Source organism: Heloderma suspectum, chromosome 5, assembly GCF_057233095.1.
Source record: "Heloderma suspectum isolate Gila_16-S chromosome 5, 16-S_ref, whole genome shotgun sequence".
In the NCBI taxonomy this organism is placed as follows: domain Eukaryota; kingdom Metazoa; phylum Chordata; class Lepidosauria; order Squamata; family Helodermatidae; genus Heloderma; species Heloderma suspectum.
The window spans coordinates 156,948,320-156,973,123 of NC_139462.1; the positions used below are offsets into that span (position 1 = coordinate 156,948,320).

The window sequence follows — 24,804 nt, forward strand, 5'->3', positions numbered from 1 at the left end:
ACGAACTCTGGGAGGCCGGATTCTTTAGAATCCAGTCTCTCATTGGAGACCATGGCAGAATTCTCTGCCATCCCCACTACTAACATCAAACCATTGGGAACCACACTCAGTGTCATTTTGAGTTGCAACTGACAATAAAAATGTTTGTTCAATACCACATAGTATTTAAGAAATCATAAAATGCACACAACAAACTTTCATTGAAATCTAACACTATGACTGAAAAACATTTCTTGCATGGTGAGGCATGATGGAGCAGGTTCAGCAATCATACTGCTCCTCTAGGCTGCATGGTCAGGGCTCATCAAGATCAAGGGAAGGGCCTACCCACACATACAAAGAGTTCTAGGCCACCGCTTTTGCACTGGCAACTCCCTGCTGCTTGAGTTCTGACAGAGCGAAGTCCAGAAGTCATAGATCAAACTCAGCCTGCCGTACACTGAGCTGACTACAAACATACAGACACACAATCCACAGCAACAAGAGTTCAAGGCCATGAAAAGCCTCACAGTACTTTTTATGGCAAGTCTCTAACAGTCCAATGTTCCACTCCATGTGCAAAGTGCCTCCTAAAAGTCTAAACGATGATGGATCCAAACAGAGGAGGCTTTGGGCAATGAAGACGAGATGTTTCTAGCAAAGGCTCCCTGCCTCTGCATCAGTTGAAAAGGGGAAGTTGTGACTAGGGATGTACGAAAGGCACTTACCTTTTGCGGATTATGTTTATGGTTGGGGGGGAGGTGTTCCGTCCCTCCCCCCAGAATCCTCGCCGGGGGGGAGGTGCTCTGTTCCTCCCCCCCCCTGGAATCCTGGCCGGCCGGCTGTGCTCTGCAGGGATTCTGCGGAGCCGCCGGCCGGCTCCGCCAGCAGCCGAACATCCGGCTGCTGGCTAGCAGGGACACAAATGCAGTTTGCGTCCCTGCAGTCAGCTGTGATAGGCTACGTAAATGTTTACGTAGCCTATTACGGCTGACTTTAAAAAAAAAACAACAACGTGCGTACGCAAATGGCAGCGGCCACGGCCACTGCCATTTTCGTTCCTTATTTTGGCACATCTTAGTCTACGTAAACATTTACGTAGACTAAGACGGCAAAAATAAGGGGAACGCAAATAGTGTAGCGGACGCTACTCTATTTGCGTTCCCCTTATTTTCGCCGTCTTAGTCTACGTAAATGTTTACATAGACTAAGACGTGCCAAAATAAGGAACGCAAATGGCGGCGGCCGTGGCTGCCGCTATTTGCGTATGTGCGGGTTTTGTTTTTTTAAAAAAAAGTCAGACATGGTAGGCTATGTAAAGATTTACGTAGCCTATCACGGGTTTTTTTTTAAACCTAGCCGTGATAGGCTACATAAACCTTTACGTAGCCTATCGCGTCTTTTTTTTTTTTTTTTAACTGGAAATGGTGGCGGCGGCAGCCGGTCGGAAGACCAGATGCCGCAGCCGCCACCACCGTACCGCCACCGGAGCTGCCGCCGGAGCCACCGCTGCCAGGAAGATCCGCCCCAGGTAAGTCTCGTCCTGGTGGGGTGGGGGGGCAGGCCGTTCCACCACCGATTTCAGGGGGCCGAATGCGCTGGCATTCGGCCTCCCTGAGATCCGTGGCGGAATTTTCGTACATCCCTAGGTGTGACCCTACCCTACACCCCTTCCAGATCCCTTGACAGACAAGGGCCTTTAGCCTTTTAGCAAGGCTTCTGACTAAACAGAGCGGCACTCCTCAGCTTTCTAGCAGTGACGCTTCAACCTGCGCAATGTTTCTGCAACTTTTACTCCATTTCTATCAGGTTCTCACAGACATCTTCCAGCTTCCCTGCCCGCCAAGGCTAAACCAGCAGCGGACAGGGAGTTGGGTGACTCTCCCTAGCTCTGCTCTGAGCACTGACAAGATCACACAGGCTCACACAGACTCTGACATTCTAAAAACTGAATAAGCCTAAACTCTTCCAGGCTACTTCTAATAAAATCTTGGCTATAACTTACAAGGCCTCACTGCATTACTGAAGCTGGGCCTTTGACATTATCTTTGCTCTCATAACACTTCTTTACTCTAAAAACTTACCCTCCTCCCTTCACACTGTCCTGGCTTGGTTGCTCGGAGACTGGTGAGGGGAAGTAACTGCCTAACTAGGGAGCTTGCAAACACATTGCCAGTGCGTTTGAGCTTTCAATGGGTCTACTTGGAAATCTAAATCTAAGCTATTTCAAACACATTAAAAACAACAAAACCATCACTTTTGCAAGGAGAAAAGGAGAGCTAATTGGCTATGATGCCTTCCCCTTCTGCAAAAGTACACTTAAAGTTACAGGGCAGTTTTGAATTGCATGGCTCTTAACAACAAGGGAACAACAATTATACTTATAAATGCTTCTCAAACAAGGACTAAGGAAACTGAGGCTTGCATGGGGAGGGGGGGCTCTTGGGGCTATTAATCACTAGGCAGGCTAGCTAGGGATTCACAACATGACACACACTCCCTTCTTCTTTTCCCTTAACCTGGCACACAAAACAAAGTACCAAAACTCAGAACATTGTAGGGAGAGAAGGGTTGCCTTCTACTTACATTCTTTATGCATCCATCAATCTTCTTTGGGAGGCAGCAGGGTGATTTTGTTGTTGTTGTTTATTCGGTCAGTCGCTTCCGACTCTTCGTGACTTCATGGACCAGCCCATGCCAGAGCTTCCTGTCGGCCGTCACCACCCCCAGCTCCCCCCAAGGTCGAGTCCATCACCTCCAGAATATCATCCATCCATCTTGCCCTTGGTCGGCCCCTCTTTCTTTGGCCTTCCACTTTCCCTAGCCTCAGCATCTTCTCCAGGGTATCCTGTCTTCTCATTATGTGGCCAAAGTACTTCAGTTTTGCCTTTAATATCCTTCCCTCAAGTGAGCAGTCTGGCTTTATTTCCTGGACTGTGGACTGGTTTGATCTTCTTGCAGTCCAAGGCACCCTCAGAATTTTCCTCCAGCACCACAGTTCAAAAGCATCTGTCTTCCTTCGCTCAGCCTTCCTTATGGTCCAGTTCTCACAGCCATAGGTTACTACGGGGAATACCATTGCTTTAACTATGCAGACCTTTGTTGTCAGTGTGATGTCTCTGCTCTTCACTATTTTATCAAGATTTGTCATTGCTCTCCTCCTAAGAAGTAAACGTCTTCTGATTTCCTGGCTTCAGTCAGCATCTGCAGGAATCTTTGCACCCAGAAAGACAAAGTCTGTCACTGCCTCCACGTTTTCTCCCTCTATTTGCCAGTTCTCAATCAAGCTGGTTGCCATAATCTTGGTTTTTTTGAGGTTTAACTGCAACCCAGCTTTTGCACTTTCTTCTTTCACCTTCGTCATGAGGTTCCTCAGCTCCTCCTCACTTTCAGCCATCAAAGTGGTATCATCTGCATATCTGAGATTGTTAATGTTTCTTCCAGCGATTTTAACTCCAGCCTTGGCTTCATCAAGCCCAGCATGTCGCATGATGTGTTCTGCATACAGGTTGAATAGGTAGGGTGAGAGTATACAACCCTGCCGTACTTCTTTCCCAATCTTAAACCAGTCCGTTGTTCCGTGGTCTGTTCTTACCATTGCTACTTGGTTGTTATACAGATTCCTCAGGAGGCAGACAAGATGACTTGGTATCCCCATACCACCAAGAACTTGCCACAGTTTGTTATGATCCACACAATCCAAGGCTTTAGAATAGTCAATAAAACAGAAATAGATGTTTTTCTGAAACTCCCTGGCTTTCTCCATTATCCAGCAGATATTGGCAATTTAGTCTCTAGTTCCTCTGCCTTTTCTAAACCCAGCTTGTACATCTGGCAATTCTTGTTCCATGAATTGCTGGAGTCTACCTTGCAAGATCTTGAGCATTACCTTACTGGCATGTGAAATAAGTGCCACTGTTCAATAGTTTGAACATTTTTTGGTGCTTCCCTTTTTTGGTATGGGGATATAAGTTTTAGGAAAGCTGATTTTAATAAACTCAGAACAATGATCAGTAAGGTCCCATGGCAAGCGACGCTAATGAGAAAAGGAGTCCAAGATGGGTGGGAGCTTTTAAAAAAGGAAATTCTCAAGGCACAATTACAAACAATTCCAACAAGAAGAAAAGGTGGAAGACAACAGAAGAAGCCAATGTGGCTTTTCAAAAAGCTTAGGGATGACCTGAAAACAAAAAAAGACACATATAGGAAGTGGAAAGAAGGCCAAGTAACAAAGGAAGAGTACAGGCAGGTAGCACAGAATTGCAGGGATGGTGTCATGAAGGCAAAAGCTGAGAACAAGCTGAGGTTAGCGAGGGATGCTAAAAGCAACAAAAAGGTTTTCTTCAGCTACGTGCATAGTAAAAGACAGAGGAAAGAAATGGTTGTTCAGCTATTAAATAAGGATGGCAAAACGATAACAGATGACAAAGAAAAGGCAGAGGTGCTCCATTCCTACTTTGGCTCAGTCTTCTCCCAAAAGAGGTTCTATGACCCCCCTGGCAAAGGCGAAGTACAGGCTGAAGGGGCAGGATTGCAGCTTGAGATAGACAGGCATATGGTCAAGGAACACCTAATTACTTTGAATGAGTTCAAATCTCCAGGGCCAGATGAACTGCATCCTAGAGTAATAAAGAAACTGGCAGAAGAACTCTCAGAACCGCTGTCTATTATCTTTGAGAAATCATGGAGGATGGGTGAAGTGCCAGATGACTGGAGGGGGGCTAATGTTGTCCCTATCTTCAAAAAGGGTAAAAAGGAGGAACCTGGGAACTACAGACTAGTCAGTCTGACATCAATCCCTGGGAAAATTCTGGAGGAGGTGATAAAGCAATCCATCTGGAAGCACGTTGGAAACAATGCAGTGATTACTCAAAGCCAACATGGATTTGTCAAAAACAAGTCCTGCCAGACGAATCTGATCTCATTTTTTGATCAAGTAACCTCCCTTGTAGACCGTGGGAATGCTGTAGACATTATATACTTCGACTTCATCAAAGCTTTCGACAAAGTCCTGCACGCTGCTTCTCTTTAGCTGACCACTTTTCCAGCTGCAGAGATTCCAACGCAGTTTCCAGACACACTGGTGTGTAGGGATGGCAGAGAATTCCGCCACGGATCTCGGTGAGGCCGAATGCCAGTGCATTTGGCCCCCCGAGCTCCATGGCGGAACGGCCTGCCACCCCCCCGCCCCCCTGCAGATCCCCCCTGGGACGAGACTCACCTGGGGTGGATCTTCCGGTTGGCGGCGGCTCCGGCGGTGGCTTCGGCAGCGGCAGTTGTAGCAGCTGGTCTTCCGACCAGCTGCCGCCGCCGCCATTTCCACTCTTGTAAAAAAAAAAAAAAAAAGACGTGATAGGCTACGTAAAGATTTACGTAGCCTATCATAGGGATGTCAGAGAATTCCGCCATGGATCTCAGGGAGGCCAAATGCCAGTGCATTCGGCCCCCCGAAATCGGTGGTGGAACAGTCTGCCCCCCCCGCCCCCCCAGGATGAGACTTACCTGGGGTGGATCTTCCTGACGGCGGCTCCGGCGGCAGCTCCGGTGGAGGTGCGGCTGCTGCAGCAGCCGGTATTCCAATCAGCTGCTGCCGCCACCATTTCCAGTTAAAAAAAACCAAAACAACAACAACAAAAACCGTGATAGGCTACGTAAAGATTTACATAGCCTATCACGGCTACGTTTTTTTAAAAAAATGTGATAGGCTACGTAAATCTTTATGTAGCCTATCACGGCTGACTTAAAAATAAAAAAAATCCGCACGTACGCAAATGGCGGCAGCCACGGCCGCCGCCATTTGAGTTCCTTATTTTGGCATGTCTTAGTCTACGTCAAGACTACATCAATAAGGGGAATTTGCGTTCCCCTTATTTTCGCTGTCTTACTCTACGTAAATCTTGATGTAGACTAAGACATGCCAAAATAAGGAACGCAAATGGCGGCAGCCGTGGCCACCGCCATTTGCATACACACATTGTTGTGGTTGTTTTTAAGTCAGCCATGATAGGCTACATAAACATTTACGTAGCCTATCACGGCTGACTGCAGGGACGCAAACGGCGGCGGCTATGGCCGCCGCCATTTGAATCCCTGCTACCCTGCGGCCGGATGCCTGGCTGCTGGTGGAGCCGGCCGGCGGCCCTGCAGAATCCCTGCGGAGCACAGCCGGCCGGCCAGGATTCTGGGGGGGGGGAGGAACGGAGCGCCTCCCCCCCATCCAGGATTCTGGGGGGAGGGACGGAGCGCCTCCCCCCCCCCGTCAACATAATCCGCGAAAGGTAAGTGCCTTTCGTACATCCCTAGCCTATCATGGCTAGGTTTTTTTTAAAAAAAAACAAAACGACGTGACAGGCTACGTAAATCTTTACGTAGCCTATCATGGCTGGGTGGGTTAAAAAAACAACGCATATACAAATGGCGGCGGCTACGGCCACCGCCATTTGCGTTCCTTATTTTTGCCCATCTTAGTCTACGTAAATATTTACGTAGACTATGACGGCAAAAATAAAGAGGAATGCAAATAGCGAAGCGGGCGCTATTTGCATCCCTTTTTGATTCCCCGTTTTAGCCTATGTAAATATTTACGTAGGCTAAAACGGGGAATCAAAAAGGGACGCAAATCGCGCCCGCTACGCTATTTGCGTTCCCCTTTATTTTTGCCGTCATATTCTACGTAAATATTTACGTAGATTAGGAGGGAAAAATAAGGAATGCAAATGGCGGTGGCCGTAGCCGCCGCCATTTGCGTACGCAGTTGTTGTTGTTTTTTACCCAGAGCCCTCCTCAGCCGGAAATCTGGCTGCGGATGGCTCTGGCCTGGCTGGGCCCGGCTGGCTGTTCCGCGGAGCTGCCATGGAGCACAGCCGGCCGCAGAGGATTCCGGGGGGAGGAACGGAGCACCTCCCCCCCCCGGCCAGGATTCCAGGGGGAGGGACAGAACGCCTCCCCCCCCACCATCAACATAATCCGCGAAAGGTAAGTGACTTTCGTACATCCCTACTGGTGTGCAGTCCTCTTCAACCTCTGGCCATGCAATCGGGTCACACAGGACCACCAATTGCTTTGTGGCCGGACCCCACAGCTCCAACTCTGGACAGCCTGGGAGAAGGTATAACACGCTGACAACCGCATCCTCCTTCCCTGGGAATCTGAACATAGCAGTATTCTTGGCACCCTGCTTGCTGCACCAAATGTATTGCCCAGGCCATGGGCTTCGGCCTCTTAATTTAGAGGTGCCAAGATAGTGATAATCAGACCCAGCTTTACTTACAAGGAGTACTTTATTGAGTAACTTACAGCACACAGGTGTACTCAATGGTTGGATCAGACAGCTTCTCTGAACCCAGAGCCATGGGGTACAAGGGGTCTTATACCATACATGTTAGCAATGAGGCAGCATAACAGCAGCAAGCACCCCCTAGCGTTAATTCCCAGCATAGACTAACAGCACTTGGTTCTCAGCACAGCCACCTGTAGCTTTAAGGTAAACCACCTCTGCTTCTCAGGCACATCTTGATTAGATACTCTACTCATTAGTATGGAACGTGCTAGGCCATGCTATCGGCCCTTTGACTCATCTTCACATGCTCAGAGGCTTACTAACCAGGGAATTGCACCAATAATGACCTTAAGCAAGCATATGGATCTTTAGGCCCCTCTAACATTATAAATGACTTGGCTATGCTCCTGGGGCCAATACACCATGGGCCAAAGTCAAGGGAAGAATGCCATTTTTACTTTTCACTTAAGTGTGACAAAGCCTCAGGCCTTCCTCACTTCAAACCTTCTTGCTTCTGTGTGGTTTTGTTTTTTTGCTTCTTGTCAATGCAGTGTGAGTTTAATTGCTCAATATCTTTGTGCCTTACATTTAATTTAGAACAGGCTGCATGCTTTGAAACAAACTGCTCATCTCAGCATGTATTTACTATATACTATTGTACTCTTTCACCCAAATCCCACAGTCCTTATGGAATCAAAATTCTTGTGAAGCCCGAAGGATGGTGGGTTTCTTTTACCAGTCCAGACCACGTGTGGTCAGTCCCCAGTCTGTAAATAGTCACAGATAGGGCTGGTACCCAATTTATTTATTTTTTAAAACTTAGTTGATGAATAATAATAATAAGGGGTCATTATGATATGGTAATGTTATGAATTAACATTACATTTGCATAAATCTGTATGTGCATAAAGCCAATAGTTCCAAAGAAAAAGACAGATCAGACTCCTGATCTTCTCAACCATTGAAAGCAATCACAAAAGCGGGCCCATGATTTGGGATAGGTTTTGCACCGGAGAACCCGGAGAACACTTGTAGAGAAGGTGGTTCAAAAGCTGCTTTCTGTGGGAGCCTGTTCCAAAGCTGGGTGAAAAGGGAACTCCAGTTACTAAGTGGCCATGTGACCTGCTTTATAAAAGATGGCCCTCTGCTGGAAGGCATCCTCTGTTTGAAGAGCGGTCCAATCTAAGCTTTCCAGTTCACAGTTCAAAGATAAAGAACCATAAGAAGGGAGAGCAGAGGCCCTGAAACTGCCTATCACCTCTTAGCAACTGGACAGCAGACTGAGCAGGCACACAGGTCACCAGTCATAGTGTTCCCTGCCATGGTGAGATGTGTTGCATTTCTATTTACATCCCAGTAGTTGGGTTGGATCCAGGATCTGTCTTCGGCTGATGGAAGGGCTCTGCTCGCAGAAGGTGCCTCCACCCAATTTGGGGAGATTCCCTCCATGCCACAGCTTGCCCCATTCAGCACGGTCCCCCGGCCCTCTGCATAGCATTTTCTGGGGGCTGGAGGGGCTGCTCTTGAGAGGAGGGGGCAGGGAAAGCTATTGCACGTGCCTACATCTATATCCCACCCATTATTGTAACATGTGCATCTATCAATATAAATCAGTATATACAAATTTTATGCAAATCTGTATCCTCTTTCATGGTGATGCATTTCTCTTTTTTTGCAGTGAATATGCAGAATGCTAAATATGGAATTTGATGCCTTTCAGTCTCTGTATACGAGCACTGCCTCGCTGAAGGCAGAGTAAGGCAGAGTACACATTCCTCCTCCATGCATGTCTTAAAAATCCAGCCACCACTGATCTTTCACAAAGTGTTTCTAATGGGGAAGCAGCAGAGGGGAGGAGGGTGCTTAACCCTTTCATCATCCGCTGCTTTGTCCCTCTCACTTGCCCAGACACATTTATCCCAGATTGTGTATCCCAGGGAAATGTGTATCCCAGACACATTTATCCCAGATCCATGTTTCTGGTTCTGCCACAATGGAACCAGCAGCTTGGAGGACAAAAATAATACAGCAGTGGCTGAGGGACAGGCTTTCCTCCTATTGCTCTGCTGCTGGAAATAGCACTCTTCTAGCCTGGTTTTGAAAAGTAGAACTGCTGCATATAGCACTACTGCATCAACTGGGTATGGCCAGTTTGGGGTGACAAGTCCTAAAATAGCTATATATTCATCGTAAAGAATGGGTTTATTTTTAATATCATTATGTTTTGGCCCAGGATACGTTGCAAAATGGTGAATGCATATGAACAGCAATGCACGTGATTTGCATATCGTGGGTTTGTATTGCACAATATGAAGTCATACAGGGGGGAAATCCTTCTCCAAAGTTATTAGGCATGCACAGTGCATGCTTTTAAAACCTTGACATTGCAGCTATTTTGCATTGCAGCAATTTATTTGAAAACCCGTTAAAAAGCCACATGGCAGATTTTAAAGACTGCAACATATAATGTTAAGAGGGTCTTCCATGATTTGCTCATATTCGTCTTAGTGCAGATATGAAATACATATGAAATAGATGGTTTTGCAATGCCTTTGTTGGATTGGTGTTGTGCTTTAAATAGCTTAACAGAAGAAAGAGACTGATGGAAATGATCTTACACTGACTGGAAATATCACTGTTCCTAGAATGGCAATTTATTGCTAGATAAAGTTTCCTCTAGTTTTGTATGTTTTTGTTTTTAATGCAACACTTAAAAACTGTTTAGTTGTTCAGTGATTTGCAAACTCGGTATACTCTACATTTGTAGCATAGTGAATGTTTCTATTAAAGGGTTAACAACTAATCTCAGTGCCTTCTAAAAATAAATCCCTCTCCTTCCCTCTGTCTAGTTGTATTTACACAAAATATGGTTTGTTTGATACCCCATTGCAGAGCACTTTGGACAGATTCAAGTGCTCGGGATTAGAAAGAAATACCTATTCAGTCTGTTTGGGGTTGGACTGGTGACAAGGGGGAGGTATGGAACCCATTGTGTACTGGCACTTGCCACATAAGTTTTAAGATCTTGCCACATAAGTTTTAAGATCTTGCCCCCATTCAATATATTTCTTCGTACACACAGGCCTAATTTAGATTACGAGCTAATGGCCTGTATCTTTTCATGGCAGTAAAAAAAGTAGAGAATGTGGGATTCTTAAGCTAGAGGCATATAAAAGAGTACCGTAAATTGATTTTTTAAGCACATCTCCTGTTTTCTTTTTAAATACCCAAACAGTTTTAAATAGCATTTTGCAATAATGATAGGATCAGGACCAAGGAACATTAATGTCAAACTTGAGTCCACTGCAAATTAAAGAAGATGAGTCATAAACCCTTTTTGGTGGGGAGCAGGGAGGGGCGGATGGAATCATGCTGGAAATGCTGACACAGATCCATAACAAAAGCAGCTCTGCCAGGGATTACTTTAATTTTAGATGCAAATTGTGTTACTGCACTTTCACTTTAGCGAGAAAGTCGGAAGAAAAACAACAATACATGGGCACAATTTTTTAATTTTATTTTTAAAGCACCATCTATTTTCTTTCTCAGTAAAGCAACACGTTAACTATCGATTATGTATGTGCCTCCTTGGAGATGTGTTACTCCTGAAAAAATAAGGTGGAGTTTGCCAGAAGCACTCTGCCATGCTTTGCTGGGGAGTTGTGGGGGGTGTTGTTAGCTCCATTTAACCATTACTTGCCTGCTGATGTTGTTGATAAGACAAAAAGGAGTAAGGGAGGGTGGCTGGGAGGAAGAACAGATAGTGCTGGACAGGTAGCAAAGGAAGGAGAATGTAGAGTGTGAAAAGAGAAGGAATAACGAAGCAGAGAAAAAAACGGTTGAAAAATCAAGAAGGGGCATATTTTGAACAATTTTCTCAAGCAAGGAATAAGATATCCCCAACTTGTAAAGTTCTTTTTTTTTTTTTTAAGACAAAACATTAAGAAAACCCTAAGGAAAAAAAAAAAATGATGGCAATGTATATGTGTTACAGGAAGCACTGATTTCTGAAAACATCACATACTTCCAAGTTGATCCGTTTCCCCCTTAATTAAAAAAAATACCTCAAAGAAAGACACTGGAATATTTCATGCACCATGACCAAAAGGGAAATAAGCATACACTGTTTATCAAATTCAGATGTATTTTGGGAACACCCCCCCCCAGATTGCTCCCAACAATATTAGCTCAGGAACCGCTTCTGAGTAACCCCACACCTGAGCCAAACTTGCAAGGCGCTTTTTCACTTCTTCACTGACAGCAGCTCCTGTCTTCAAAATATCCAAGCGAGCATATGAAATTCTGATCGATGTGGCAAAAATATTTTCTTCAATTAAAAGTCAGCTTATTATCAAGTGGAAAGAAGATATACCTGTGGACAGGGATAAAAGTGAAATGTTGACATTTCATCCTGTTCAACAAAACTGCAAAAATGCACCTACTGCATGTGAGATGCTGGTGTGGATTTCCCCCCCCCACACACACACACACTCTTCCTCGCTCTCCCCTATCAGCCTAACCTTCTGTGTTGATACATGAATGCCGGTACCCACTTACAGGGATGCCAGATGATCAGTGCAGAATGAAGGTCCCAGGAGAAAAGATCACATGGTTTTCTCTGCCCTGTGACGTCACCAGCAGATGGCATGGGTACCAGCTCTGGCAGTTGGCATCAATGTCACTTTTTAGAGATCAATGAGATAGTGCAGATATTCACAGATCTAGACTCCAGGAGACGATGCGACATTCAGATTGAAACGATTTGGAAGGCTAAAAATGAAAACTGATTATTGAATGAGATTTTTTTAAGGCCAAGGTAATGCAGATAAATATATATATATATATATACATATATATTTAATTGGTGCTGCTGAGTGTGCATGCAAGTGTTTTAAATATACAGGTTAAAAAGCCTTGTGTTTTATGAATGCTGTGTTTGCTTCCTCTTCTTCTGTTTCAGTGTTTCTTAAATGTTCTTGCATACTTTTACTGGTTATGTAATACTGCAAGAGTGCTGAGGACAATAATCAGAGTTACTCTTCTGATGAGGGGCATAGCTTAGTTTAATTTTTTAAAAATCTAAATCTGGTTAAAAGTCTCTTACCTCCTTGTCTGTATATGTGCATTTGTGTATTTGTTTGTCAATTTGCGACTCCTGAAATCTGCTGCCTTAAAAGTGACTAGAGGGGCAGATACAATACAAGGAGAAGCAAATTGTTTCTCTCCCCCCTCTTTTCATTCTGAATTCAGAACACACGTGCACCATTGCAGTCAGAATCCACGGACCATTCCTGTCAGATATTAGCTGGAGGGAAAAGTCTGTTCCTTGAAGAGCACAGATGCTGTAATAGAGTGTGAGGAGGTTTAGGTTTGCCTCTGATTTAAAAAAAAAAAAATGAAGAAAACCCCCCACCAAAATTGCTGGTTCATTTTAAAATTGGGAAATTTGGTTTAGGATTTTCCCCCTGCTATTTTAAAATAAAGAGAGAGCAAAAGATGCATTGTCGAACTCCTCTCATGAATATGTTTGGTATTTATCCTATCCTGATTTAGTAGGAAAGAAATAATCCGTGTATCACACATTTTCATACCGATCATTAGAAAAAGCCTCTCTTCGCTTTAATTAAGTCACTGAATGATTCATTTGCCTTCTTTTCCCTTTTAATTCTTTTCAGTCAATTCAGACTTGATTGTAATGATTTGTGGAAGAATATGTGCAAACAAATTATAATATGAAAGTTAAAGGTATTTTTTTCTGTCAGCTAACAAATTAATTTTAATTTTATAAACATTACTGTGTCTTCTTTGATACTCTAAACCATTTGGATAGTTGAAATATATGCATTTTTTTAAAATGTTTGCTTTTTATGAATTCTACCTTTTTTTAAAATGTTGTGAGCATCTGTGTTAAAATGCTAGAAAAAAGGGGGAAAGGAGTTAATTTAATTTTTTCAACTTTATCTTCATTGTTAAGTGTCAACATTTCCCTTCTGATAGTAATATTGAATTTTCAGTGCACCAAATTAAAATAGAAATATAGTAAATTATGTGGTTTTCTTAAAAAAATTTGCTGTTTCTTAGAGGGGTGTGTTTGTGTGTGTATGTGTGTCCACGCAAACAAATATGCACACTTCTATATTTTTAGTACTAGTAATTATGTACAAGTTTGCTGAAAATCTGTATAAAAATGTAAACTTTACAAATGGATACCTTTAAAACCTTGTGCTGGCATTCTTTCAGGTCACATAAGATTATAACGCCATGTTAACGCTACCATTTGATGAGTCTGTTGTAATGCCAGAATCCCAGATGTGCAGAAAGTTTACCAGAGAGAGTGAGGACCCAAAGCAAATCAAGAAGCCAGAAAGCTTTGCAAAGCACCAAGGAAAAAGTATTAAAAGATCTATGGCAGAAGATACCGAAAAAGAGGATGTGGAAGATGACCGAGAGGACGAGGATGAAAATGGTTTACCCAGGAGAAGGGGCCTACGGAAAAAAAAGATGACCAAGATGAGAATGGATAGGGTCAAATTCAGGCGACAGGAAGCTAATGCAAGAGAAAGAAACAGAATGCATGGCCTGAATGATGCTCTGGACAGTTTAAGGAAAGTGGTCCCTTGTTATTCCAAAACACAAAAACTGTCTAAAATAGAAACGCTGAGACTGGCCAAAAATTACATATGGGCTCTTTCTGAAATCTTACGAATTGGCAAGAGGCCGGACCTGTTGACATTTGTCCAAAACTTGTGCAAAGGTCTCTCCCAGCCAACGACAAACTTGGTGGCGGGGTGCCTACAGCTGAACGCCAGAAGTTTCTTGATGGGTCAGACGGGGGAAACGGCCCATCATGCCAGGTCTCCGTACTCCACCTTCTACCCTCCCTATCACAGCCCAGAGCTGAACACGCCCCCCGGTCATGGAACGCTTGACAATTCCAAGTCCATGAAACCCTACAATTACTGCAGCGCATACGAGTCCTTCTACGAAAGCACTTCTCCTGAGTGTTCCAGCCCCCAGTTTGAAGGTCCCTTAAGTCCTCCCCCAATTAACTATAATGGGATATTTTCCCTTAAGCAAGAAGAAGCCTTGGACTATGGCAAAAACTACAATTATGGCATGCATTATTGTGCAGTGCCACCCAGGGGTCCCCTTGGGCAGAGTTCTGTATTCAGGTTGCCTACAGAGAGCCACTTCCCTTACGACCTACATCTGCGCAGCCAGCCTCTAACCATGCAAGATGAATTAAATGCAGTTTTTCATAATTAATGAGGAAAGTGAAAATAAACAGTGGTCATTCACCTCTCCGTCTAATTAAGATAAAGCAGATGCTTGTGCCTCGTTTAATCGGCGCATCTCTATTTAAAAATGTGTTTGCTAGGTTCTAAAGTGTGTCAGCTATTGTGGGACTTTTTTAAATGTAATAATAATAATAACAACAACAACAACAATAATAAATAAATAAATAATTTTACTTATCAGTATTTAATTCCATTTCGATCTTGGTAAGCACTGTGAGATTCTGTTTTAACTGGATTTCTTAGGGTTTTTCTTCCCTTCCTCCCCTATTTGTTCAATTTTGTCAAGCAGTGTGTAGAAATAAAATTGTTGAGCAGAGAAAACGCACACTGCATAAAGTCTGCAACAGTATTTTGATTGTACAGTAACTATACCAATGCATGCTACTCAAATCAGATGAGTAAAAAAATGATGTATTTATAATGATTAGAAATGATATATTATGTAATGGGGAAGAGGTGAATTTTTCTTAAGTTTTTTGTTTAAGAAAAACTGTCACAAGCATTATGAAATGCAGTGGAGATGGTGCAGCAATATTTTAAGCTATGCAAAAAAAAAATCAAAAGAAAGTGCATCGAAATAAAATGAGTGATAATCATTGACAATTATTATTCAGCTTAAAATTTGAAACATTTGCTGGCAGGGGCTACCTATCATTTCTGAAGGTTTTTTGTCACAGTTTTGCCTACATCACTTTAATATAAAAACCATGTGGTATCTGCACTTCTTTTGTATTATTCTGCCTTCACATGTAAAGTTTGTTAGAATGTACAATTGTGTTTTTCATGATTTATTTTAAATGCAATTAAAACATAACTGTTTTCAATCATAACATCAGCTATGCCATACTGACATTGTATGGTTAATTCACTGGACATCTGCTGCCTTAGTTTTTGTGGAATTATTATTATATACGTATTATTTAGCATGGTGATGTGGCACTAATATAAACAAGACCTCAAAGTTACGTCAACTAAAATAAATGTCCTAAGTAAAGTGTCAAGGGTTGAAGCGGCAAGGTTTGACATTAGAGGTATATAAACAGTATCACTCCCAATTGAAAGAGGCACATAGGATAGGAGTGAAGAGAGAACTGGACTGACAAGCTGGCATTCAAAAAGTCTACTTGGAAGTCTCTGTGGGTCCAATCCACCAAGGGTCACTACCGTGCAAACTCTGTTCACACTGAGGTTGATAAATTGCTCATAGACATTTCAGTGCACGATTGGGATTACAGCAGATTACAGTTTTGGGATTAGGGTCGTTGATATTCGTGATCTATGCTCAGCAATATTTTAAAAAACATTTTTATTGATTGGTGGATTTAGAACATTTCTATAATGACCGTGGTCCTGTCAAGATTTCAGTGTACAATCAATTACATTACGAAACAGCAGAGCAGCAGATAAAAGTCTTTAACAAAACAAAACGACAGAACAGTAAAACAAAAACAAACAAACAAAAAATACGTTTACAACAAATGGCCAAATAAGCATCTTTTCACCGGGCACCCAAAGATTTCTAAATAGGTGCCAGGTGAGGCTCTCTGTAGGGAAGACACCCCACAGCCAATATTCCTTTGTTGTCACATAACATACCCTCAACAAAGGAGGCACCAGGAGGAAAGGCTCAGCAGAAGAACTGAAAGTGTGGGACGCTTGATATGGGAAGACGTGCACCTTCAGGTTTGGGGTCCCAAGCTGTTTAGAGCTTTACACTTGACTAAATGAAATATGGAGGGAGGGGGGAATCCAGAAACCTTCTACAGTGATTCTAAACATTCTGTTCCTTGTGGATTTTGGTTCTGAACAGTTTAACGAAACAGAAGGGTGCTCATAAAAAGCAGCATGAGGTGAGTGTATAAAACACCAATGCTCTTGTTCCTTGCAGGGTGCCCAAGGACTGGATTTTGAATCAGAAATACCTCTGGTTGTGTGCCACTTTCAGCCACTATCAAAACATATTTACCTAGAAGGAAGTCCTATTGATTTTAGAAGAATTTACTGTCAAATACATGTGCTTAGGGGTCACAATGGAGCCAAAATTATTCTGCCATAGTGAAGTGTGCATAAACCACAAGTTAACAGCTTTAGATACTTCTCTGGGAGTATTCGGTAATGTGTGCTGGGCTTTACTTCTGTAGTGTTCACACATGTTTTGAGAAAAAGAGAATTTAATGCTGATTTCCCCACTCAGGAGAATCGCCTTGAATCTGTAGGGGGTGTCTCAGATTTCATCTTAGAATGCCACCCTCAAGTCATGTATGGCAGCCCATCCGGGGCTCAATAAATCTCTTTTTGCTGCTTTTCTGGGCCTGAAAAATGGAGAAGGGGGGATCCAGCCCCTGACAGCCCACAACGTTTGTTGCATCTCACTTGGCAGCTCACACAGCTCTGAGTTAGGGTATTGTTCCTCCTTAAGGAGGAGCCCCCTCTGCGGTTCCTTCTTCACCTGAATGCATCTCTCAAAGCTGGTTCACACACACACTTGCTCTCTCATCACTTGACTCTTAAACACTTAACAGCTCACAGATCGGCGTCTGAGCCACTTCCATTCGATTGGATCCAGACATAAGTCATACTTAGAGTAGACCCACTGAAATCAATCAGACTTATGTTATTCATGACTTCCTTGTTCCATTGATTTCAATGGGTCTACTCTAAGAATGACTAAGTCTGGATCCAACCCACTGAAAAGCATTGTGTTTGAGGTGATGCCCAAACCTGTATCTGTGGAGTAGTAGCATTTGCAATGTCTCTTTCAGAAGTGCAAGTAGCCATTTTTTATTGCAGTCAGCGAGTGATGAATATACAAGTGCTAACTGGGCCACGGTATGAAGAGTCCAGTAGCTAAAAATCATGGACAATTTCGACTACATCTGCTCAATTGAAAGGATGTTTCCCGGGTACGTGGCTGAGAGAATAGCAGAGGGGCTCTGCGGTACAGCGCATGAAGATTCAGTCCCTGGCATCTCCAGTGACTAGGATTACAGGTGAGCCGAACTGAGCAAGCTCTTTGCCTGACACCTTGTAAAGCTACTGCCTGTCAGAGTGAGCATACTGTGCTAGATGGTCCAATAATCTGTCTCCATGTAAGGCAGCTTAATATGTTTGAAAAATTCACCCTTTAAAAATTCAACAATCTCATGTGGTTCAAGGCTGCTCTCACATGATTGACTTAGAAGTATGCAGGGGGCCACTCCCACCAGATACGCACACAGGGCGCATCTCACATGGAGGCCATATTTTGTGCAAAGTGGTGGTGGTGTATAATGACTGCATTGACTCCCCTGATCACAGTGATGAATGACAGAATGGCTTTAAGGGAATTCATGCTGCGGCCACATAGAAATAGTTGATTTAATAAATCATTGTACTAAACTTTGACAGTGTTCATTTTAAGTGTTCAAAAGTCTTCACATGCTTTATCTCACTAATCCTTACAACTGCTGATCAGTGTTCTTAGTCCCCCATTGCAGGTGTGTGTGGGAATGAGTTGGAGAGAGAATAGATTGATTAAGTTCCCCTCCAGAGTTCATGGCTGAAGTGAGACTTGAGTCAGGGGGTTCCCAGCTCAGTGTTGCAAAATGTATATAAGAATTCAAGAAGAGCCCAGTCAGACCAGTCCACTCCTGTGTCCCATTTACCACAGCGGCCAACCAGATGCCTTTGGGGAGCCCACAAGCAGGATGTGAAAGCAATAGCTCTCCCCTATTGCAGCTCTCCAGCAACTCAATACTGAGTGGCATCCTGACTGAAAAATGGACATAGCATATAGCCATCATACCTAGTGGCCATTGAGAGACTCAGACTCCATCCCCCTTTAAACCCCTCTAAGCTTGTGGTGATCATCACATCTTGTGGCAGCGAATGTAGCTTTTAGAGATCGGACCCAAAAAGTAATAAAAAATAGAAGGCTATCCCTTTTCCATTAATGTTTTGCAACATTAACCCACCATTTCATGAACCAATTGGGTCTTTTCTTTTCTTTTTTCTTTTCTTTTCTTTGATGGATGTGTTCCTCCCTTTTTGCCTGCCCCTGTGAGGCTATCCCCATTGCAACAATGCTGCCCCTCCCCATTGGGACTAAAATCCTATGGGTTGGATCCAGATTTAGTCATCCTTAGAAGAGACCCAACAAAATCAATGGAATTGAAGTTGGACATGATGAACCTAAATCTATTTTATTTCAATGGGTCTGCTTTAAGTCTGGATCAAATCCATTGATTTTAGTGCTTCTGCTCAAAGTATGACTAAATTTGGATCCTGCAAACATCTCTCACTGCAAACAACTTGCAGGGGGACCCCCTGATTGAAACTGGGAAGATGGCAGGGGCAAAGGCTTAAAGCCCCCCTCCCTGTCCCATGATTCTGATCCAACTCCCCCCCCCTTCCCCAACAAGCTGGTTAGATATTATAAACAATCAGGCACATTTGAGCTAAACCTGTGAACAGCGCTGCATCTAGTTTGGCCCTGAGACAGCAGCTTAAGAGGCTCTATTTGAGACTGGGATGGAGCAGGAGAAAGAGTATGGCTACTGACAGCTCCTTAAGGATCCTTAGATTTGGGCTGGTGTTTGACCAGCGGTTGTGGTGGGACCTCTGAACAACTGACCAGTCATATATTGTCAATATTGTTTGAAGTATTTAAGTAATTAATTTATAATTAATAAATGTATTTATTAAGAGTAAGAAAGTAGAGAGAGAAGTATACTAGTTACAAGGACTACTATCTTCTAGACTTGGGCTGGCCAAAAGGTAATTTTGAACTACTGGTAGATCGCTGGGTGACTTGCAGTAAATGAGCAAGGGTTTCTCATTTCCAGGCCAGCTGTTTAACAGTAGCAACAACAAAAAATCTCTCTCTCTCTCTCTCTCTCTCTCTCACACACACACACACACACACTATGGGGGGAAAAAGAAAAAGAAACCTGGGGCGGGGCAGGGCAGGATGGGGGGGGCAGGAGTTGATTTTTCTGTTAAAAGGGTGAGAGCTCAGTTCTGGTAATGATTTCCCAGGCTGAGCATATGCTCAGAAGTATCCTTTAGCCACTGTATACCACTGTATATAGTGAAAACACTTGGCTCTACTTGGTGGATCTTGGGAATCTAGTACAAGCAAACATGCAAAGTGGATCCCACTCGCATGAACTCTGTTCACCCTGTTCTAGAAGGGCACAGAAATAAAGAACTTATTGTGTGCCATCAGAACTTAAAATATATATATATATATTAAAGGCTCCTGTGAGTCAAGGGTCCACTCCACACTAATGGGGAAGGCTGCCTGCTGCTGTACTGGTCATAACTCAGCAACAGAGCACAAGCTTTGAAGGCAAAACATCCCAGGTTCAATCCCGGGCATCTCCAGGTACGTTCCCCCATGGAGTCAATACACTGCAGAGTACAGTCTGTCTCAGAACCTTTCCAGAGCACAGTGCCAGATAACACGGATGCCTCTCCTAACCATGGCAACTGACTTGGTGGTAGCCCAGAATCCTAGGCTTTTGCAGCTTGTGCTGATATGACCACGGCTTTTTAAAAGTTGCAACCAGACACAAAATGTGCAGCTCCAGAAAAAAAAAGTGCATTTCCAAAAGCCTATTTGTGCAGTTCAAAAATCCAAGTGCTGTAAAAGTTGAAGGATTTGAGCTGATGTAAAAAGTGACTGGTATATAAACAGTAAAATGAGTAGTCCAAAGCTCCTCTAGAACTCCAGGCCCTGATCAAGATACTACTATTTTATCCTCTTTGTGGTGTATAGACCATGTGGTAGAAGGATTACTATTTCTTTAAGCGTTGAGTTCCTGGGTGCTCCAGGATCTGGTGTAAGCTGTGCACTATGAAGGGTATGAGCTGAGGCCTGCAGGCCCGCCATGCTGTATCTGTGCATCTGTTCCACCTCCCTTCTTGTTCTTAGGTTTTTTATATATCCTTCACCCTAAATACAGTTTTGTTGGCAGTTCATCGTGCCTCTTGTGAAGCATGAATATAACACACTACTGCACTGGTGCTGTCAAATTCCCATTCTATATATAGGCTTCTAAGGGGTGTATCCAATGTTAGTCCTACATAGAGTAGACCCATTGAAATGAATGGGATTTAAGTTAGACCAACATTGGATACAACCCTAAATGTTACTGAGTGTTATAGAGCAACAAGGCATGTATACACACACAAGGAAACTGCACAGGTGTGTTGTAGTGGTACATACTATATGCACAGATCACACTTATACACTACTGTGCGGTTCCTGCCATTGCTATCAGATGACTCACTGACACAATTGAAAAGATAGGCTGCTAGTTACAAATCTGTGTTCTTAAATCCATTAAATATTTGACAATATTGAACTGTGGTCAAATAACAGGCAGTCAGCTGACCAATCAAATGGACAATACTTCTTACTTTTAAAAGGAATTTGTGGCAAGGGATGCCACAAATCCAAGTAAAATGGGCCTCTAATAGTCACACCATTTCAGATTAGATGGTGGAGGAGATTCACCAAAGTCTATTAGCTATATTTTGAGAAGGGCTGTGCATGGACCCCTGCCTCACTTCGTGTGCCACTTTGGACCTTCCAAAGCAGCTCCACTTCACTTCGGACCGATTCTGACCCAAGCCGATTCGGCTATCCAAATCATTCGGATTTGATGTTTTCCCATTGACTTGCATTGGAAAACAGAAATGGCCATAACTTTTTTCAGTTTTCATGATAAACACATGACATCTGGTGACCTGTGTGTGAGCCCCCACAGAGGGGATTCCACCTGCCAAACCTCAGACAGTTTGGCCCAGTAGTTTTTTTGCACTAGGCACCGGTGAAATTTGATTTTTTTCAACACAAACTCTCAAAGCAAAGAGTTATACCTTTTCACTGCTTCCACAGAAGTGCATGAAATTTGGGAACCTCTCAGCCCCCTTGGAGGTGATCCCACCTGCCAAATTTCAGACAGTTTGGCCTGGTAGTTTTTGTGCTAGGCACAGACAGGGATGTCGCAAGCACCTCACCTAGTCCAGGAGGCTAGCAAACTCCCCCATGCTCAGACTCCTGGACCCTGCTTGCTGAACTGCAGGGCACCGACGGACCTGGCCAGCAAGTGTCCTGGAGCTCGGCAAGCAGCTGGGAACAGCTCGGACTTGTCACCATGTGCGCCCCAATGGCAAGAGCAGCTGGGGCGTCCATCACACCTCCTCCTCCTGCTGGGTCAGCTGTCAAGGAGGCTTCCTTGACAGCCAACTGGGCAGGATGGGGCCTTGGCTGGCACCCCAGCCGCTAGCCATCTCCTGATCATGAGCAGGAGACAGCTAGTGGCTGGAGCGTGTGCCGCACCCCCCTCCTCCTTCTGCCCAGTCGGGCATCGGCCAGCACTAGAGATGTCACAGGTGCCCTCCTGGACACTCCCCACACTCACCTGGGCCCCATCCGGCAAGCACCTGCCATTTTTGCCAACTTGTTTTTTTACGAAAAAAGGGAGCTAAAAAACTGCATATTTAAAAATGCACACAAATATGCACACATTTTATCCAGGAAAGCTTAATCTACCACAATATTGGAGGCATTATGCCGCCAATATTGCGTAGATTAAGCTTTCCCGGCCCAAATGTGCGCAGGTTTAAATATGCACAGTTTTTTTTTCTTAGGTTCCTATTTTTTTTGTAAAAAAAAAAGTTGGCAAAATGGCAAGCACTCACTGGACAGGGCCCAGGGTGGCTGTGGGTGGCTTGCTGAGCTTGTGCGGGCTCGAACACGGGTCCGGAGGGGCTTGAGTGGGGGCAATGTTTCAGCAGGTGTCCGCTGATCCCGGGCGGGGGGTTGTGCATCCCTAGGCACAGATAAAATGTGCTGTTCTCCGAAACTCACCATAAATGGATCATCAGAGAAGTTAGGTGTTTAAGTGGTGATTAGGAGGTGGTCACTATCCCTAATCTCTGCTGTTGGTGTCTTTGAAGTGCAAATAGCCGCTCTCCCCTTTCCTATTCTGCTTCACAGTGGATGACCTCAAGCTCTCTTTGGCTGAATGAAATACCTGGAAAAACAGACTGGCAGGCAGGCTGTGCTAAGTTTTCCACATGAATTCTCAAACTTCTCACTAGTTGCACAGAACTGCATGAAATCTGGGCAACAGGGAGCCCCAGTGCCAAGACCCCAAAGATGCCTCATATGGGGCTTACTTTGCCACACAGTGTAGTATTATTAAAATAAGAGATGTTCTGTGTGTGTAGTGCTTTGCCCACTGTATTTTGAAATGTGGACATATGTACTGCTTTGCTTGACCACAACGCAAGCACACACACACACACACAAGCAAAAGAAAAGCAAATCCTGTACTATGTACAAGCAAAGAAAAGGCGTTTTTTTTTTTAAGGGAAAAGATATGGAGTTCAAAATTGGGAAGGAATACAGGAATTGAGAAGGGTAGAGGGTGAGAGCCAAGAACAAAGAAAGGAAAGTACTGTATGTATTTATTTACATATTATAAGATCTAGCTGGAAAACTTTGAAGAAAGAGTTGAACTGAGAACTGGGGTGGGGGGAGCCAAAGAGCAAGGCAAGGAAACTAAACTGCTTTTAAACATTTTCTTGTTTTTTAAATAAAGAATCTAGAAAGAAAGAGAAAACTAATAAGAATGGTTGAATAATTCTAGGGATGGACGAAAGTCCCTTACCTGTTCTTGAAGCTTGCTTCGTGGTGGGGGGGAGGTGCTTCGGTTCTCCCCCGAAGTTCAGGTGAGGGGGGGGAGGCGCCCCGCCTCGCCCAGCCGAAATTCAGGCCGGGGGGGAGGCGCCCAATCCCTCGCCGGCGAAATTCAGGCCGGGTAGAAGCGCCCTGTCTACCCGGCCGCGAAAAAAAAAGTAAAACAAAAATAAACACACACACACACCCGTGATAGGCTACGTAACGATTTACGTAGCCTATCATGGCTAGATTTCCAAAGTCAGCTGTGATAGGCTACGTAAATCGTCACGTAGCCTATCACGGGTGACTTTGGAAAAAAAAAAGCGCGTACGCAAATGGCGGTGGCCCATGGGCGCCGCCATTTGCGTTCCTTATTTTGGCATGTCTAGTCTACGTAAAGATTTACGTAGACTACGGCAAAAATAAGGGAACACTATTTGCGTTGCCCTTATTCTCGCCGTAGTCTACGTAAATCTTTACGTAGACTAGACGTGCCAAAATAAGGAACGCAAATGGCGGCGCCTATGGGCCGCCGCCATTTGCGTACGCGCTTTTTTTTTTCCAAAGTCACCCGTGATAGGCTACGTGACGATTTACGTAGCCTATCACGGCTGACTTTGGAAATCTAGCCATGATAGGCTACATAATTGTTACATAGCCTATCACGGGTGTGGTGTTGTTTTTTTTTACTTTACTTTTTTTTTTTGCAATGGCGGTGGCGGCAGCCGGTCGGGAGACTGGCCGCCGCCCCCGCCCCCAACGATACGCCGCCGAACCACCGCCAGGACCCGCCGCCGGGAGGGACATTCGCAGGAGGTAAGTCCCATCCCGGGGGGGGCGGGGGGCCGGCGGAGAATTTCCCCACCAATTTCGGGGGGCCGAATGTGTTGGCATTCGGCCTCCTGAAGATTCGGGGAGAAATTCTCCGCCATCCCTAAATAATTCAGAAGGGCGGGGAAGCCAAAGAACAAGGCAAGGAAAGGAGGAAACTAAACTACTAAAGTACTGTTTTGGTTTGGGTTTTGTTGAAAAATAATCTAGAAAAGAAGAAAGGAAATAGTTGAATTTGGGGCTGGGTAGGAAAGAATAAGAACAAAGCTGCAGTACAACACACACACACCCCACCCACAGATCTAGCGAACTAACTAACCAATTCTTTCTAACAGCTCTCTAGTAACCACCACCTAACAGCTCTCTCCCTCGCAATGAAACAAACACAGGCCTTCTCGAATATATACGGTATCCCCCCCCCCCGCTTCCTCCAACACTGTCATTGACTGGAGACAGCTGGGTTAAGTTCAGCCCTAATTTGGCAACTAGAGTTGCCATTCGCCAAAGCTCACTCTGTCCTCGTCTCCCCTTCCCTCAACCTCACCCTCCTCTTCCCCTCCCTGATCTTTTACAAGTCGATACATTTTAAAGGCAGGCTGTTTGGGCTTCAGAAGCCATCAGAATAGCTCTGAATCTCTGAGGCACTTTGGTGGTGACCCACTTCACTTCGGAGCAATTCGGTGCTGTTCTGATCTGCTTTGGATCTCACTGAGGCACCCCCGAAGCACCCTGATTCGCTTCAG

At 44.3% G+C, this 24,804-nt stretch overlaps 1 protein-coding gene across 1 annotated transcript; it reads left to right on the plus strand.

The window, feature by feature from the left end:
* The first annotated feature begins 8,417 nt into the window (after positions 1-8,417).
* Positions 8,418-15,383, plus strand: NEUROD6 (neuronal differentiation 6). Its single transcript, XM_084857946.1, has 2 exons — positions 8,418-8,582; positions 13,499-15,383. The coding sequence occupies exon 2, from the start codon at positions 13,520-13,522 to the stop codon at positions 14,522-14,524; it is 1,005 nt and encodes a 334-aa protein (XP_084714072.1). The 5' UTR covers positions 8,418-8,582; positions 13,499-13,519; the 3' UTR covers positions 14,525-15,383.
* Positions 15,384-24,804: the final 9,421 nt, after the last annotated feature.